The 17331-nt window shown below is 42.5% G+C and overlaps 1 protein-coding gene across 1 annotated transcript; it reads left to right on the top strand.

Annotated features, from left to right (window-relative positions):
- The first annotated feature begins 10235 nt into the window (after positions 1-10235).
- On the top strand, positions 10236-14941 carry LOC134094442 (uncharacterized). The gene is made up of 6 exons (XM_062547953.1): positions 10236-10459; positions 10570-10914; positions 11599-11653; positions 12809-14329; positions 14435-14510; positions 14691-14941. The coding sequence occupies exons 1-6, from the start codon at positions 10314-10316 to the stop codon at positions 14831-14833; spliced, it is 2286 nt and encodes a 761-aa protein (XP_062403937.1). The 5' UTR covers positions 10236-10313; the 3' UTR covers positions 14834-14941.
- The last annotated feature ends 2390 nt before the right edge of the window (positions 14942-17331 follow it).

Raw genomic sequence — 17331 nt, 5'->3', positions numbered from 1 at the left:
CATTTGGCGTTGGACTGAGTACTTTATCTGCATGACCCTTCAGGATTCCACTGATCTCCTCCCTGGTCAACATGTCTGCAGCCCCATACCAAATGCAATTTTATAATAGGATTATAAAGTTTGAAAATAAATAAAGCAAGCACACGGCGGGTTTCCTTTTACTTTTTTAATCGCCTCACAGACGTTTCGGGCTTTACCCTTCTACAGTGAGATCTGGCGATTTCACCTTTGAACCCAGGTAGGTGTGCCTAAATAACCTCGATCATCCCCTTTGACCCTGCTAGTGCCCAGCACTCTCCAACAGGGGGAGAACCAGTGTCAATATTCCCATATCCATGTAACAACAGTTTGCAAAAAAACAACATTTGAAGCCCAAAGAGTACAAAAACGTATACATAAAAACAATATATGTGACCCTGTAAAGCGGAACCAGTCGTTTTGGAAAAAAATACTAAATTAAGTTATGGTGCTCACGTGAACGGCCATAAACTAAGCTTTCCAATGATATGTATATCAAGGGTATTACACAAACTATCGCTAAGATAACCGCATCCAAAGTTGACATGGTTCTCCTGTCACGATATGCCAGAAGAGGAGAAATCACCTTTTTAAGCGGCGCGTGCACAACGGGAATGACAGCAAATGTGTTGAATCCTGCTGGGTTTAACAGTCAAAACGTATGTTTTTCCGTGAAATGCGTTCACAATATGAAACTGTAGACTGTATACAGTCAAATTATGCGAAAACGTGAAATTCAACATTTTAACCCGGAAGTTTGTTATTGTTGATTTTCTCAAAATAACGTTGTGCGCAAAACGACTGATTTCGCTTTGAATGGTCACATATGTGGTACACATTCCCCTCATTTCCTTATAACCCATGGTTATTTCAAAACATTTTATTACAAGAAACAAGACAATATGTTCTCTTCATTCATCCCTTTCGGAATGATAGTGTCCATGGTGTGTATCCAATAAGCCTCCCTCTGAAGTAATAACTTATCTATATCCCCACCCCTACGCGGCATTTCCACTACCTCAATACCCATATATTTCAAGTCATTGGTACAGTGATTAGCCAGGTTAAAATGTCTAGCTACCGATGATTTCTCATCATGGTTGCGTATAGAGCACTTATGTTCGCAAATCCTAGTTTTCAATGATCGTTTTGTTTTTCCAACATAGAACAGGTTGCAGGGACACTTCAGTAGATAAACTACATGTTATAATAGGATTATAATAAACATGATTTTAGTGCATTTCAAGATACCCAGCTACACTTTACAATTACAAAGATTTAGTCCATAACAGACATACAACATGAAGGACATAGCGCATTCAAAGAGGTAGAAGGTATTGGTGAACCTGGTTTTGTACGTTGTTTTTTTTTTTGGGGGGGGGGGGGGGGGGGGGGGTTCTTGTTGCCTAGGGGTTACTCGGTAAGAATAGGGAGGGTGACCGGTGATGTCCCTTAGGCTCAAGCCCAGCTTGGATGTAGCTGAGTTGGCATTGAGTGGAATGATAGCTGGCTGGTACATGTGTCATACTTTAAAAAGCTTTAAATTGATGATAAGGCCACACTGCTACTACAAGCTTTAAACACACTCTGTACTTTGAAACATTCTGTAAATCCAACCTCATTGTTGTCTAACTCTGAAACACATAGGCCTGAAAACCCATCTCAACATGCTGTTTGTGTTTATGTCCATTTTATTCCAGACCACCCAAATGTAGCAGGCTAGAACCAGCCTTGAAAATTATGGGGGTAGCTTAATCACACGTGATTCCACTGTTGCAAAGCTTCTTGTCAGTTAAATCCTCGTTTAAATTGATATGGGATGCTGATTACATTTTTTTGACAAGATCTACTTCATAGGTAGACTGGCTCCGCCTTCCTACGTATTTCCGTTCAGTTTTCATTTCCCTTCACTACGTAGTCTGGGTCTGTGGGATATTTACAGGTTCTCTCAAGACAAAAAATGTGTAGGTCCAATCAGCGAACAGAGGGAGTAGCTGAGAATGATGACGATGAAGTCGCTAGTTCTAGCATGTCACCTCACGACCAAACGTATAGCGATTGGTTATAGCAGATCCAATTGTTTTAAACATCAACAGAGTATCCGCATTCAAGGAAATTCATGCTTGGCAATGGAAAGTGGCCAGACTCTCTGTACATTATGTACTTCAGCCCAATAAAAAATAGTATTTTTTGTAGTTTATTTTAAAAGTTTGTATACCATGATTATTGTGGGGGTATTTTTGTATTTTCTAATTACTAATTACTTGTATTTTAATTAAATACATTTTTCACATCAGTATTTTGTATTTTATTTTGTTACATTTTCTAAGCCAGTATTTGTATTTTGTAACAAAATAGTTCTTGATGTATTTGTGCCCACCTCTGAAGGTACACAACATATTAAAACAGAGCAAGAGAATGCCAAAAAAAGAGAAGAGTGCTACAAAAAGATAATTAAAAGTAATTGCATGAAGCACAAGTAATGCTACCAAGAGCTGTCCAAATGCAATGTTCAGATTTTACCTTAAATCTTGGGAGAAATTGTCTGGTTCCACCTGGAGACTCTGTCTGATGGTCTCTTCCACTGCATCCTCTTCATCATAATCCACGGAACTGAAAAAAGTGAGGTATCAAACAAATTAAGTAATTAACTTCTGATGGAATGATTGATTTGTGAGTACATGATGTAAGGTTCATCATAATAGACCACTGGATTCCAGTTAAAGTAGCCTAACGGCAGTTTGTCCAGCATGTTTAGAAATTAGTTGATCTCTGGCAGAAAGAAGTAGTTCTACAAACCAGACTGTTTTAGCGATTTAAACGTTTACATTATAATAAGAAATTAACACAAAACAAATGGTAGAATTTTTGTATAAAAGCAATACCCAGACAGCAAAATGTATTTGGGCCAGATTTGCGCCAAATATTCACTTGCATTTCACCCAAATCCGATATACGGATCTGCGCCAGCTATATGGCGTTTTTAATGCAATAGTAGACCATTTTCAAGACCCAAAATGACTGCTTAATGACTTCTGAAAATTGTCAAACAAAGATTTCCTGATTCGTCAGGTTCTAAGGATTCCAAAAATATATAGATTTCATAATCCCCCCAATTTATTACACAAGGAAACGATAGGCCTACCTTTTCATTCTGCAGCAGTTCAAGCTAGACCACCGTATGATAAACTTGATGTTTGATGGTGCGGTCGTGCGTTCAGCGACGAGGCAAACTAAGGCTGGGATTATACTTGCCGTTAGACCAAGCGTAAGCGTATGCGTCCGTGTGCGACCTGCTGTGTCCTGTGTACAGACTCGCTGCAGCATTACGCACCTTACTGGAGGTCTTCACCAGGGGGAGACTAGTAGCCTAATATCAGATGTGGATGTGGCCATGTGCCATTGTTTACTCTCATGATTGCCCCCAGCTTTGATGTCGATAATGCATCTTGCTGTCACTTTCTTTTGGCAATGATCGCCCCCTACTTTCTTGTCAGTATTGCATCTCGCGGACGCGTCGTGTTCGCTTGCGACGACGTGCACGACCGACGCACCAAACGACCGCAAAATACGCGAGGCAACCATGATGCGTACACGAACGCGTTGTCTACAGCAAGTCTAAACGTGCCTTAATAAAGCTCGCTTAGTAAGCGTAGCCTAACGTTACACATTAGAGGGTGTATCCCAATATCCTCAATAGGCTACTTTAGAACTTCAAATTCTGCAAAACTCTCTTAGGGCGCTTACATACTCAACGCGAGCAACGCAAGCAAGTAACGTTAGCTACGCGAGTGACGGGCTCCCTTTCATAGTGTAGGCCTACACAGCGAACGCAAGCAACGCGGGCAATAGCAAAACGCAATACACCGCTCACGCAACAGGGGGTAGCACTGTATTATCCACATTCACATCATATATAGGCGATAATCATCAACACCCTGAACAATTTAACACCACTGGTATTGTTAAAAACATTGGACAATAATCTCTCTCTCCCATTTCAGCCTCTCGAGGAGGTCACACAGCATATTAACTTCATACACACACGTACACACAACGTTGATTATTTATTGCCTACCGAAAATGTTCACTCGGTAATCCTGTGCTTCACGAACTCACTCAACCATCTTAACTGCCAGTATTTATCGGTAGCTGGGTACAAATGTGGACATTTTCGTACTTTCACATAGTTTTTACTCTTTGCCCGCAACAGTATTCAAAGCTTCTTCTGTAAATATGACATATAGTTGAAATACTGAACAATTATTGGAGTATCGCCCCCACCGATAACGCATGGTATTGCATGCTTTGGTGCGTCGCGTATCAAAAACTGGGATGACACATTTTGCTACGCATCGACGCATAATGGCGGCCGAAGCGTAGCGATGCGTAGCCTTGCGGCCGCGTATGCATAGCAATGCGTTGAGTATGTAAGCGCCTAGGGCGCTTTGAGTATGTAAGCGCCCTTAGTTTACTGAAACGCTAACGGTAGCGTAACCCGCTCGCAGGGCAAACTAACTATGGAACTGTAGTTACCAAGTTGTAAAGCGGATTTAATTACTTCTGAAATATGGTTCTTGGATACAAATTGATATATCGCCAATATCAATATACTTGCATTCGCCTTCGGAGTAGTGCAAGTTAGCCGAAGTTAGCAGCACTGTGTACTGTGTACATTAGCTATCATAAACGCTGCTATTTCCTCCAGCACATGCTATCATGATGATGCCAGACCTCTTGTTTTCGATCGTGTTTGAAACACAGCTACGCTGAAAAGAACAACCCTTTACACTTTACCCTTTCGGCTCAGGAGCAGCCTTCATGATGAAATGTGAAAAGTGACTTCTGTTCGTTTATTTTCTCACATATGTTGTACAATAAATCAAACCACCAGTGAGAATCAATGCATGTGTCTTATTTGATATGAGAGGGCGCCAGCGAGCCTTTTACACAGACGGACAGTAGCCTAAATAATAAAAAAAATAAGAGGCCTTTTATTGTCAGAGTAAAATAGGCTACGCATACTATTTTCTAAATGTCATCATATGGGCATTTATTTCTCCTAAATGTTTTATTTCCTCAGTGTAAGCCAACGCATGGCTATTCAAAGCAGGTTGAATGGCTACATTATTCATATTTGTTTTAAATGGAAAAACTGTAGCAGGTTTGTGAAAAAAGGAACACGGGAAAGTTGACAGAGTCAGAGAATGTAGACGGGCTCTGACAGAGTTCACGATGCGTCTGACGTAGCCTGGGCCTGGCCTGCTCGACTGTGATGTCACAATGAAATAAATTATCCAAAGTTCTCCTCAGCAATATTTCATTCAGTTGATCGCACATTGATTACAGGGAAGCCCATTTCTGAAAATGCTCTGGTCGAATTGAGACATATCTGATCTATAAAGAATTGTATTCTTTATAGATCAGTGAGATGAGGTAGGTAAATCTCAGCTAGCCATATCCATTACTGGGAATTATTTATTATAGATAATAATAATAATAGTTCACAACATGTCATTTAGAAAGTGCCTTTCAGTGATAAAAAAGCTTGCTATTTAATATCTAGAAAATGGTGAATTCCAGTGAAAGACTGGTTGCTGAGGAGCAAAGTGCCACACATGATGACGGTAAGGCTTTATACCCCCTTCATTCTGTTTTGTAACACGAAATGTAGCCTACGTGTTGCGATATCAAAATGAATTTGTAACCTGGAACCTAAATTTGTATTGTTCTGTCTGTATAGCAGCTCCGCTAACACCTCCCTCACCCTCTGCGGAGCAAAAGATGGTGAAAGTCCACACCGTGAGGCTGCCAGAGGGTTTGTCAGTCTGTACCTACTTAAAGGACATGGAGAAAGAGTATGTGCTCATTTTGTCCTACCTGAAATAGTATTTTATAATTTAATCTGCAAAAGCACTCAAATTACATATTGTACCTCTTCTGTAGGCAATGGACAGCTATTTCTCAAGGAACCATTGGCCCTGTGAGTGACTAATCTTTTTAAAATATGTTACCAAAAATAATTTTACATACCTAGAAATATGATTACAAGGAATTACCAGTGAAATGAAAACGCATAAAATGCAATGTAAATATGTCAAACATGTGTTGATAGGGTAGACATAGTGGTTGCTAAGTTAAATAAAGTGGTTGCTATGAAGGTTGCCATGGTGATTATGTTAGTTGCTTGGGCAGTTGCTAAGTTGACATGACAGTGGTTGTTTGGTTGTTGCTAGGGTGATTGATATGGTTGCTAGGGTGCTGCTAAGGTAGACATGGTGGTTGCTATGCTGGGTGCTATGTTGGTTGCTATGTTTACAGTATGGTAGTGGTTGCTAAGGTAATTAAGATTGTTGCTAGGGTGTTGCTAGGGCTATCACAGTGTTTACTATGCTATTTACAGTTTTTTTCAATCGCTAACAAGCGTTTGTCCATTCATTTGACACATTTTCAAAACTCTAAACACAGACTCTCACCTACAAAACACAATTGGCCAAATGGATCATTTTCTTCTCAAAAGCACATTCCATGTTGTTACACCACATTTTGTTACATATACACTAACTCGTCATTTCTCTGCACACACTAAATTTACCAAAACACTGGAAACCTGACTCAAAATGAAGTTATTTTGTCAAAGAATGAAGCTTGTTTTCACTTCACAAGATACATGCAGTCAATCAGAGTACACTAGGTTTCAAAATACTGGCTACTGTTGACATTACAAAAACTGCATAGACTTTTATGTTTCAGTTTTACAGGTATTTGCATGCAAAACATGCAATTCAGCATTTTTACACTAAATTTCTTGGTTGGGAACTGTATGTCCAGATGTAATGTTCGCATTCAAATGCATTCCAGTAAAAAGCAAATCTTTTTTTTTTTTTTTTACTGTTCACTAGGCCTACAGGAGGTGCAGTATACGTAAATACTGATTACAGTAGACTATGATAGAACAGAAAAAGTTTTACAGCATTGCAGTGAACAAAATATCCATGAAGCACAAGAGCATTCTGAACAAAAAACAACAGCAAAAAGCCCAGGTAAAAAGGGGAGAAAAAAAACACAAAATGACTGTGTCATCAACATTGCATCTGATATTTACATGTATTTTCACCAGCCTTTCTTAGTGAAAGGCCTAGGTTGATTACATGGGCAATGATAGTGGCACAGATTTCAACACTGACAACTGTTCTTGCAGCCCTTGGAATGACACCACCACACATTCTTACACCTCTACCTTGCCCTCTCCTTGGGCCTACTCTTCTCCCTGGCCCTGCTCCTCTCTCTGCTCCTGCACCTCTCACTGCTCCTTTCACTGGCCTGCCCTTCTTCCTGGGCACCTTGCTCATACTCTTCCTCATACAGACATCACAGTGTTTGTCTTTTTCTGTTTTTGTTTCCAAAAACATCACTCCTCAAAGTCCTCCTTTTACTGTGTCAATGTCATATGAAAAAAATAACCCCTGCCACTGAGTCTAAGCCAAACTGGAAATGGCTGTGGTTGGCCCAATTTACCCAAAATCATGTGTGTCATTTATTCAATTGTTTGTTTACAGTATTATCAGCTGAGATACTGTATATTGCTTTTGAACTGATATCATTGCTGAAGCAGAGGTTTTTATACTGTATCTAAGGTTTGGAATATTGTGTTTGCTATTGTGGGATGTTGTGTGTTAACATTCGTAAATAATAGAAAAACGATCCATCATTTTGTTAAGAGGTATAGCTTGTCTGTTAAGAAAATGTAAGCATTGTGGAAATGTATTCACTGACTGCATACTGTGTGAAAACTACATGAAATGTGTGAATGGTATGGCCACAAAAGACCGATGTTGTGCTAACTGTGTTTAGAGTTTTGAAAATGTGTCAAATGAATGGACAAACGCTTGTTAGCGATTGAAAAAAACTGTAAAGTGATTGCCTTTGTGGTTGCTATGTTGACATTACCCAGTAAGCACAAGAACGTCTGCAAGGCGTCTTGAAGATGTGTTCGAAATGTCTGCTGGACGGCTGTAAGATGTAACCTAGAGAGCGTTTGCTCATCTGTCAGACGTATCTGATACGTCTTGCTAAGATCTTCAAACAGCGTTTAGCAGCCGTATCCCAGATGCTCATCAATACGTGATAATAGAACATCCATCTCCCTAACGTCTTACAAAGATTTTTATAAAGGTATTAAATATGATAAAGATCTAGAACTACGACACGCATTCTCAGTGAGATGCCGCCGCTGTTTGTAAGATCAAAATAAGACGTTCTAAATCATACATGGGCAACATACGGCCCGCGGGCTTTCCCTGACCGGCCCGCGTAAGGTCCGTGGAAAAACAGCAGTCTAGCGCCTAGCATAGAAATAATGCACGCAAATCACCATCGTTGCTTTTATTTTGAAAGTGACTGCTATTTTTACACCCATACGTCTGTGCGTGCGTGGATGCATACAACGTAAACACCCTCACCGATGTGCTGGTGGTGAATAAAGTTTTGCGTCAACAAATTAAGTTGCCTTTACATCGGCGCAATAACCCTCCGAGTTGTGTCTCCGGTGTCGGCGTCGCCGACCACCGCAACAGTAGTCAGAATGCTGCGGCTGATTGATGGCAATAGGAGGTGTTGATTTCAAAACGGTACTGACAGACAGACAGTTTACAATCGGATAACAACGTCATTGTAACCAAAATATGTTTGAGTTTATCTGCAAAGCTAGTATACAGCCTACTACCCACAGGTTGCTTGAAGCAGCCGGCTGAACATACAGGGCGAGTTTGACCAATTTTGTATAAAGTTAAAGCAAACACATAGCCTTAATTCTCAAAATTCGTTCGTGAATGTTGATTAACTAGCCGACTATTTTCTGCTCCACATGTTCATAGTCTAATTTAAATTATGTTGTCAGAGTTAATTTAAATTATGGTCTTTGAAATATTGCTTGAAATAATGGTGGCATAGGGATAAGTTTGTAGGCTACTGACTCCATCACATTTTCATGGCCTAGCATTAGAAGTTTTTTTTTTTTACATTTGTATACTGAAAAACAACATGTCAATGTCAAACAATTACTTTATTTTAAATACTGGACATATAGGCTATGATTGCCGTTTTTACTTGGTCTCCCTCACATTTTCATCTCTACTCTTACTAGTAGGCCTAGTAACCAAAACCATACGATTTACTTAATGTTGTACAAGAACAGAATAGAATTGAACAGAACTGAGTTCAGGCTTGAGTTTGGCGTTTTGAGTTTGGCGTTTTGGGTCCGGCCCTCCGCAACAGTTCCAGTGTCTCATGTGGCCCCTTGGCTAAATTAGTTGCCCACCCCTGTTTTAAATGGAACGCGATGTAATTAAGCTGTTAAGATCTTGCAGGCGTCTTGGAGACGTATTTGTCTCTATTTGTGCTGACTGGGTATGATAATGGCTGCTAGGTTGACATTATAATGGTGGTTGTCAAGTTGTTGCTTGGGTAATTATGTTAGTTGCTAAAGCAGTTGCTAGGTTGACATGATAGTGGTTGTTTGGTTGTTGCTAGGGTGATTGATATGGTTGCTAAGGTGTTGCTAGGGTAGACATGGTGGTTGCTATGCTGGTTGCTATGTTTACAGTATGGTAGTGGTCGCTAAGGTAATTAAGATTGTTGCTAGGGTGTTGCTAGGGCTATCACAGTGTTTACTATGCTATTTAAAGTGATTGCCTTTGTGGTTGCTATGTTGACATTATGATACAGTAATGGCTGCTAGGTTGACATTATAATGGTGGTTGTCAGGTTGTTGCTTGGCTAAATGAGACGGTTGCCAGGGTGTTGCTAGAGTGATCAGTAATTTCAATACAATACTGTATAACAAATGTTACAAAAATGACAAAAGAATAGCAGCCATGTCCTTTAGAAGACCTATTTTAACATTTTTTAATGAAGTTTGTACATAAAGTGTTGAGAACAGTGGTGCTAATCTGAGAATGGTTGTCATTGTCATTGTTCTCAACACAATATTTCAATACAATATTTTCAATATTTCCATGCACTGCAATTAGTTTCAGAGGTCAACAGGTCATGCAGAACAGAACCTGATTTATTGTCCTTGTTCAAAATAGGTTACAAGGGTCGCGGTCCTCAAAGTATGCAAAAGCATAGTAAAGGTGGTGTCCTTGAGTGCCATCAAGGTTGTTATTCCAGCTGTTATGAGACTGGCGATACGAGACCCAGAGACTCCACTGGCGTCAGGTGCAGTGGACGAACCTGAAGAGCCTAGCAGTGAGACACCAGTCAGATGTGCGTCATCATCATCATCGTCAATCATGTACATCGAGGATGAAAAAGATGTGATGATTCTTAAGCATGGTAACCTGGTGGATATTGTTCCAAAGAATGACACTAGCAGGCTGCCTTCATGGTGTGTAATTGCCCTCAAAGAGACGCCTGTTGTTGAGTTGTCACCAAAGAGGTAGGTTTATGAAAGAATGTAATAATGTCAGTATATATGATACAAAATATGATACTATGACTTTAATATAGTGTATACAGTGTGATTAAGTGTTTTCCTCTGTCTGGAAGGTCTTGCTCATCTGTTGGAGCTGCTTCATTCAGTGGACTCCTGAAAGCTAATTATGGGATATCCGTGGCGAGCATCCGGAACTCTGTTCAGAAGAATCTGAGCAAATTAGATGGAGTCGGCCCTGCAGCCAACTCGAACCACTTGAACCATGCCATCGTTAGAGAGGTTGTTGACATGGTCAATTTCAACATTGCCAAGGCCTGCAAGATGCCGAATGGCGCCAAGGAGACCAAGAGCCATGAGTTGGTTCACATTGTGACTTCTCTGATTGATGCTCATGCCATTTCTGAGACAGGCACCATTTTGGCTGTGGAGGAAAATGAAGAGCTGGACACAGCCTTAGAGTGCACTACTGGAGAAGCTATGACTGCTGTTATCACTGCCGCAGAAACATGTTTTGATGGAAACAAGAAGGCAAAGTCACTGCTGGCATCGATGAAAAGTGCTCTTAGAATCTTGACTGACAAAAGCACTTCTGTTGAAGATACTCAGCTATGTCTAATAGAGGAAAAGACTTCAGTAAGCGATAAAGAGATTGCCAGCCAAAAGACTAACCAGGCTCACAGAGAGATAGTGCAGAAACTTAGCTGTGAAGACTTCCATAGCCAGGCAACAAAGGCCGTCAGCGACGTTCTCAGTGCTGAGATCCGGCCACAAAGCAGTGCGGTACCAAACAATGGTCTGCCTTCTCCCACCCCATCTGTCCAAAGCACTGCCTCTCTGATTGTTGATGCTTTTGTGGCTGACATTATGTCAGCAGTTAGGGCCACTCAAAGCTCGCCCATGTGTGAGAAAGAGGGGGGATCGGCTGCTCAGGGCGGAGACCGTCTTCACTTCCTAAAGAACCAGAGAGTCGTAGTCACCGGAGGGCTTTATCACAAAGTGCGCGCCATGCTTTGCCACTTTTTCAAGAAGCTGAGTGGAACCTCTTCTGTTCACCAGAGTGAGAATGTGATGGAGAAGTCGGGAGTGATGGAGGATGCTCACAGCTCCCATGACTCTGTGATAACAGTGCCCTCCGTTGTTAGTGAGTCCGAGCTGAGGCTCCTTGCTCAAAGTGACCAAGCCCTTGCCGCTGTGAGGGTGTGCCATATGACCCAGAACGAGCTGGACTCTTGCACCATAGATGTTTTGAATAATGTGGCTTTTTCATACCTGCCCAAGTATTCACGAGAACAGGTTTTGAATACACCTGTTCAAGAGTTTGTGGACGGCATCCTATTCGAAATCGACAACTGGTCATCATCCGGCTCATCACCAACTGACAACACCAAATGTGATGAGCAATTGTCTGGCAGGCCAGCAAGCGCATCTCTTCCATGCCTCTCAAACCTAGGCAGTGAAAAGTGTAAGAGAAGAGCTCTCAAGGCAGCGAGTGATGTGATGCTTACGGCAGTTAGTGGCTGCATTTCTTTGCGCCCATGCTCGCCTGATGGCCCAATGCTCAACAAAGATTTGTCCGAAAATCTGCCAGTGGGCTCCAGATGGCAGCTGGAACATGAACAGACCACTCCAGATGTGAATTCTGCAGCCAAACGCATCGTTGATCAGTTCGTAAATGGCATGAGGACTTGTCTTGAGACCCTGCAGTGTGACAATGGGACTCCAAAAGGAGGTTGTTTCACAGGTGTTTCAACAATTTTCCAAAGTGTGGAAGACACCGTGAGAGAGTTTTTCGCCCATGTATCATGCAAGGGCAAAGGCCAAGTTGAACAGCTTGAGGCCCAATCCCTGTGTTCCGAGGTCTCTGCGCACTGTAAGCGTCAAAGTGAGGGCTGCAATGGCTGTGCAAAAGCAGTGACGCGAAAGATGTTGATGCTCTTCACGGCAAAGTCAGTTCCAGCTGACTCTTCCAGCTCTGCTGTAGCGTCCGTCGCAGATAGCATTATTCTTGAGCTAGAAACCCAACTGGCTTGTTCTGGAACACGTGATTCTGGTGAGTCCAGCCTTGTGAAATCTGAAATGGCAGACAAACTCTCCAGCGATGAGTTCCACGCTACCGTGACTAGGGAAGTGAGCCAGGTGCTGCTTAAATTAGCGCAAAGTTTTACTGGACCTGTGATGTTGGACAACCCTCTAGGCTTCTCTCCTGCCTCTGATTCCGCTTCCATCGCATCCAGCCTCGTGGGAACCGTTCTAGATGGAGTCCGATGCCTGATGAACTCCCCAGCCCAAGATGCTCTGACTCAAGATTTGAAAGTGTGGTCCACCACACGTGATATGTACGGTCGCTTGCAGTTGAATCTCAGAGATTTCTTTACGAAGCTGTCAAGCCGCCAAAGGAAGGCTGTGCATTCTGCTTCAGCTAAGGAAGCTATCGGCCAAGTCTTGCTTTGCATTCAGGAGGAGCTCGCAAACTCAAGCAAGTTCCAAAGTTCTGACGACAACGTCAAGGAGATAACGGTCGTCATTGATTCACTGATTGAAGATGTTGGGATGGTGGACCGTCACACTGACCTGGACCAGGATAGGGCCCTCTCCTCCTTATCTGGTACCTCAGAACGAAGCTGGTCAAACTGGAGTGAGGAGAGCCTTCCTGAAGAGTCTGTGGTCATACCAGAGGTCTCCACTGCAGCCCCCATGGCAGCAGACACATTGGTGGCTGTGAACATTGACCTGAGCGATTTGCCTCAAGATGAGGATTCTGCGTGTGTACCGCACGAAACCGTAGTGAGCGCTGTGAACAGCATCACCTCGACGCTCGGCTTGCAAAATGAGGAGAGCTCCAGCAGGCCGCCCTCTCAGGGTCATCTGACCTCAGTGTGGAAGAGATTAGAAAAGGCTCTCTCCCAGGGACATATTCAGTCCTCTCAGGACCTGATTGAGGACGTTTACCAGATTCTCCTGAAGGGTAGACAAACTGTTGCTGCTGCAAAGTCTGCCTCCGACTCTGCTCTTGTTGCCATGAAACAGGCCCAGGATGTACCTCAAGGAGCCATGGTTAGCCAGATCATAGGCATGTTCGCACAGGAGTGTGTGAGGGATTTATTTCTGCCTTGCTTCAAATTGCCCTCGTCATGGAAGTCAGGTGCAAGGGCCCCCCTGAGGTCGGCCGCTGCCTCAGTGTCCTGTCCAGGTGGCCTAAGCTCCATGGCCAGAAACGGAGAGGACCGCGCCGCGGAATCACCGTCTCAGATTCTGGCAGAGGTACTGCAGGTTGCCATGAATGCGATGGTCGCTGACGTCATGAATATACTCTCCCTGGCAACGCGTTCGCCCATGGATATGGAAGCTTTTCTGAGGGAGTCTGGTTTACCCGGTTACGATGTTGCCTTCAACACACCAGATTTAGGACTCCTGGACGACAAGAGACGTGCAGACAGTCAGGAAGGTTCTACGGACTACTCCAGCCTTGTGTCTGTACTCATGATCCGCCTGCTGTCAAAGCTACAAAATGAGGATTCACTCTCTGACGATATGCTGGATCAATGCAGAGAACTTATCAACAAGGTGCTCTCTGAGCTCACAGCAGCACTTGGTGTCTCCAAAACTGACTTTTGCCCTGCTGGTGTGAACATTTGCAAAGTATTCAAAGTTATCTACAATAACCTCCTGAGTGAATATGGATCAAAGAACAGTGTCCTGTTGGCCTTGGAGATAAAGGACCCCTCAGTAGAGAAGATTGTTGTGAGATCTTTGATCAGCGAGATTACAACTGATGTGACAAATAATAATGACGCTACACCTAAGAAAGACAAGAGAGGGAGTGGATGCTTTCAGTTCCTTCCAAATATGAAGAAGATTAAGTCTTGCCTGAAGGTAAAATTTTACCTTTTTACATTATGTTAAAACACTGTTATGATATGCCACACGCTCAAGATTTGTATAAATAATGATTGACTGCTCTGCCTCTCCGATGATCAGAGAAACAAGTCAGGCAGCCAAAGAAAGGCCAACGCAGATGGAGCCACAGCAATCAGCATCACTGACAATATTGCCGGTAAGTGTACATTACACACACAGGCTAGTGTCCAAGTGGGAGCACCACATGTCCAAAATGTGAATCTATTCTAATTCATAAATTAATATTTTGTATTGTGTGATCGAAGTAGTAATCTTTTTTTAAATCAGAAATTCATAAATTCATCAAGTCACCTTTTCCAACCTGCCTCTTGTTCAGTTTCCCCAGAGTCCTTTGCCTGTTCGGTCTCATTGGATGAGGAGCCATGCATCCCCATTGGCTCACCTGAGAAGAGATGCTCTCTCTTCACCCGCATCAGATCTTTCTTTAAGAGGAGGTCTTCTGCGGTCTCGCCAGTGTAGCTCAAGTAACAACTTGAATGGCCTCAGCTGTGGCGCAACTGGCTGGGGCACCTGCACTGTACGCCGGTGACCTGGGTTCGATTCCCGCCCTGCGGTCCTTTCCGGATATCACCCCTGCTCTCTCTCCAATTCACTTCCTGTCACCATTCACTTCAAAAGGCCCCAAAATCTTTAATCTAAATTTAACTTTTTGAACCTCTGTTATTTTTTGCTCCTGTGCGTCCCCATTGGCTCACCTGAGAAGAGATGTTCTCTCTTCACCCACATCAGATCTTTCTTTAAGAGGAGGTCCTCTGCGGTCTCGCCAGTGCAGCACAAGTGACAACTTGAACCAACCAAATGGAAAAACTTGAATTTGAATATATTCTTTTAGAACCTCTGTTATTTTTTGCTCCTGTGCGGCCCCATTGGATGAGGAGCCATGCTCCGCCTCTGGTTCACCTGAGAGGAGATGCTCTCTCTTCACCCGCATCTTTAAGAGGAGGTCCCATGTGGTCTTGCCAGTGCAGCTCAAATAGACAAACAAAAAACTTGAATTTAATTTTATTCTTTTACTTTTTGAACCTCTGTTATTTTTTGCTCCTGTGCGACCCCATTGGCTCACCTGAGAAGAGATGCTCTCTCTTCACCTGAATCAGATCTTTCTTTAAGAGGAGGTCCTCTGCGGTCTCGCCAGTGCAGCACAAGTAACAACTTGAACCAACCAAACGGAAAAACTTGAATCTAAATTTATTCTTTTACTTTTTGAACCTCTGTTATTTTTTGCTCCTGTGCGGCCCCATTGGATGAGGAGCCATGCTCCGCCTCTGGCTCTCCTGAGAGGAGATGCTCTCTCTTCACCCGCATCTTTAAGAGGAGGTCCTCTGCGGTCTCGCCAGTGCAGCTCAAGTAGCAACTTGAACCAACCAAATGGAAAAACTTGAATTTAAATGTATTCTTTTACTTACTTTGATAGTAGATATTGACAGGAAGTTAATGGAAGGGAGAGCAGGGGTAGGAACCAGAAAGGAACATGGGCCAGGAATTGAACCCGGGTCACCGGCGTACGGTGCAGGTGCCCCAGCCAGTTGCGCCACAGCTGGGGCCCTGCATCTGATCTTTCTTTCTTTAAGACGAGTTTCCATGTGGTCTCGCCAGTCCAACTAGACAAAAAAAAACTTGAATTTAAATGTATTCTTTTACTTTTTGAACCTTCTCAAGAGGACAAATAAGTCAATAAAACTCAATAAACTATTCATGCATTCAACTGTGTCTCATTGTCTTTTTTCTGAAGTTCAAGTAGAAGTTTAAGCAAGTCAAGTCAAGTCAAGTCAAGTTTATTTATATAGCGCATTTCATACACAGAGGTCATTTAATGTGCTTTACATAAACAAAAACCAAACAGTAATAGCAGATGTGCAGTGTCATGTTTAGTAAGTAAGTAAGTAATGTAATATAATATTTATTCATAAAGCACATTTACAACAGTTCACACTGACCAAAGTGCTGTACATAGTATAATAAAAAAGGTAAAGAAATAAAATGAAATAATATACAATAAAATTAAATAAAATAATAAGTAAAGTAAATAAATAACAATACTGAATAAAAATTACACATAAAACACAAAAACATCAAATTAAGGGGGAGAGAAAGCAAGGGTGTAAAGGTGGGTTTTGAGCCTTGATTTAAAAGTGGAAATGAAGGGGGCATCATCACGTATTTGTGGTGGCCGCAACAGCAAAGGCCCAGACAGCTTTTTGTTATAATCGGGACTGGTGGATATGTAGAAGACCCTAAGGGAACAGGAACACTGGTACTGAAAAAACAATTCAACACAAAGAAAATTCATCATTTGAGATTATACTGAACAATAATAGATTTGCATAACTAATATATTTCAATTGTTTGTGAACGTTTACCTGCTGTGAGCATCCATTTAGAAATAAATGTAGAATTCTAGAAATCCTGGATCTTATCATTAGTAGGCTAGCAGCTAGGCTAGTTAACCGTTACCGTACCCACTAGACAGCATAGCCTACCCAACTTGTCTGACACGTCCCAGGTTGTCAGAATGCCTGTGTAAACTAAGTTTGTGAACTTTTCGGTTACATATAATATTTATCAGACTAACATGACATCAACACCAATTTAGTTTTACATTTCTACTAGATAATGCACTTACCATGATCACAAAGACAGCAGTCTTGCCCTCTCTGCTTGTCCGATAGAGAGATGTTCCATTTAGAGAGTGTTCTGTTCGGTTACTTTAGGCGCGTCTGATCTGCGCAGGCTCAGCTCCCGCGGATCCGGCCCACACCCACCGGGCGGACCATGGAGCGGACTCAGTTAATTTGTGGCGCTTCTGGTCTGCGCAGCTACCCGGATCGGCGCCGCACCCACCGGACGGACTGTCACAGTCAGAAGCTACACACAAGTCTGGCGCAAAGTTGGTGCAGATCCGCATACCGAGTGCGACTCCTACGCGGATCTGCTGATTCGAAAACGGATCCGGCCCA

This window comes from Sardina pilchardus, chromosome 10 (assembly GCF_963854185.1).
Source record: "Sardina pilchardus chromosome 10, fSarPil1.1, whole genome shotgun sequence".
In the NCBI taxonomy this organism is placed as follows: Eukaryota; Metazoa; Chordata; class Actinopteri; order Clupeiformes; family Clupeidae; genus Sardina; species Sardina pilchardus.
The sequence above is the reverse complement of the archived record's forward strand: the minus strand, read 5'-3'. Positions and strand labels throughout refer to the sequence as shown.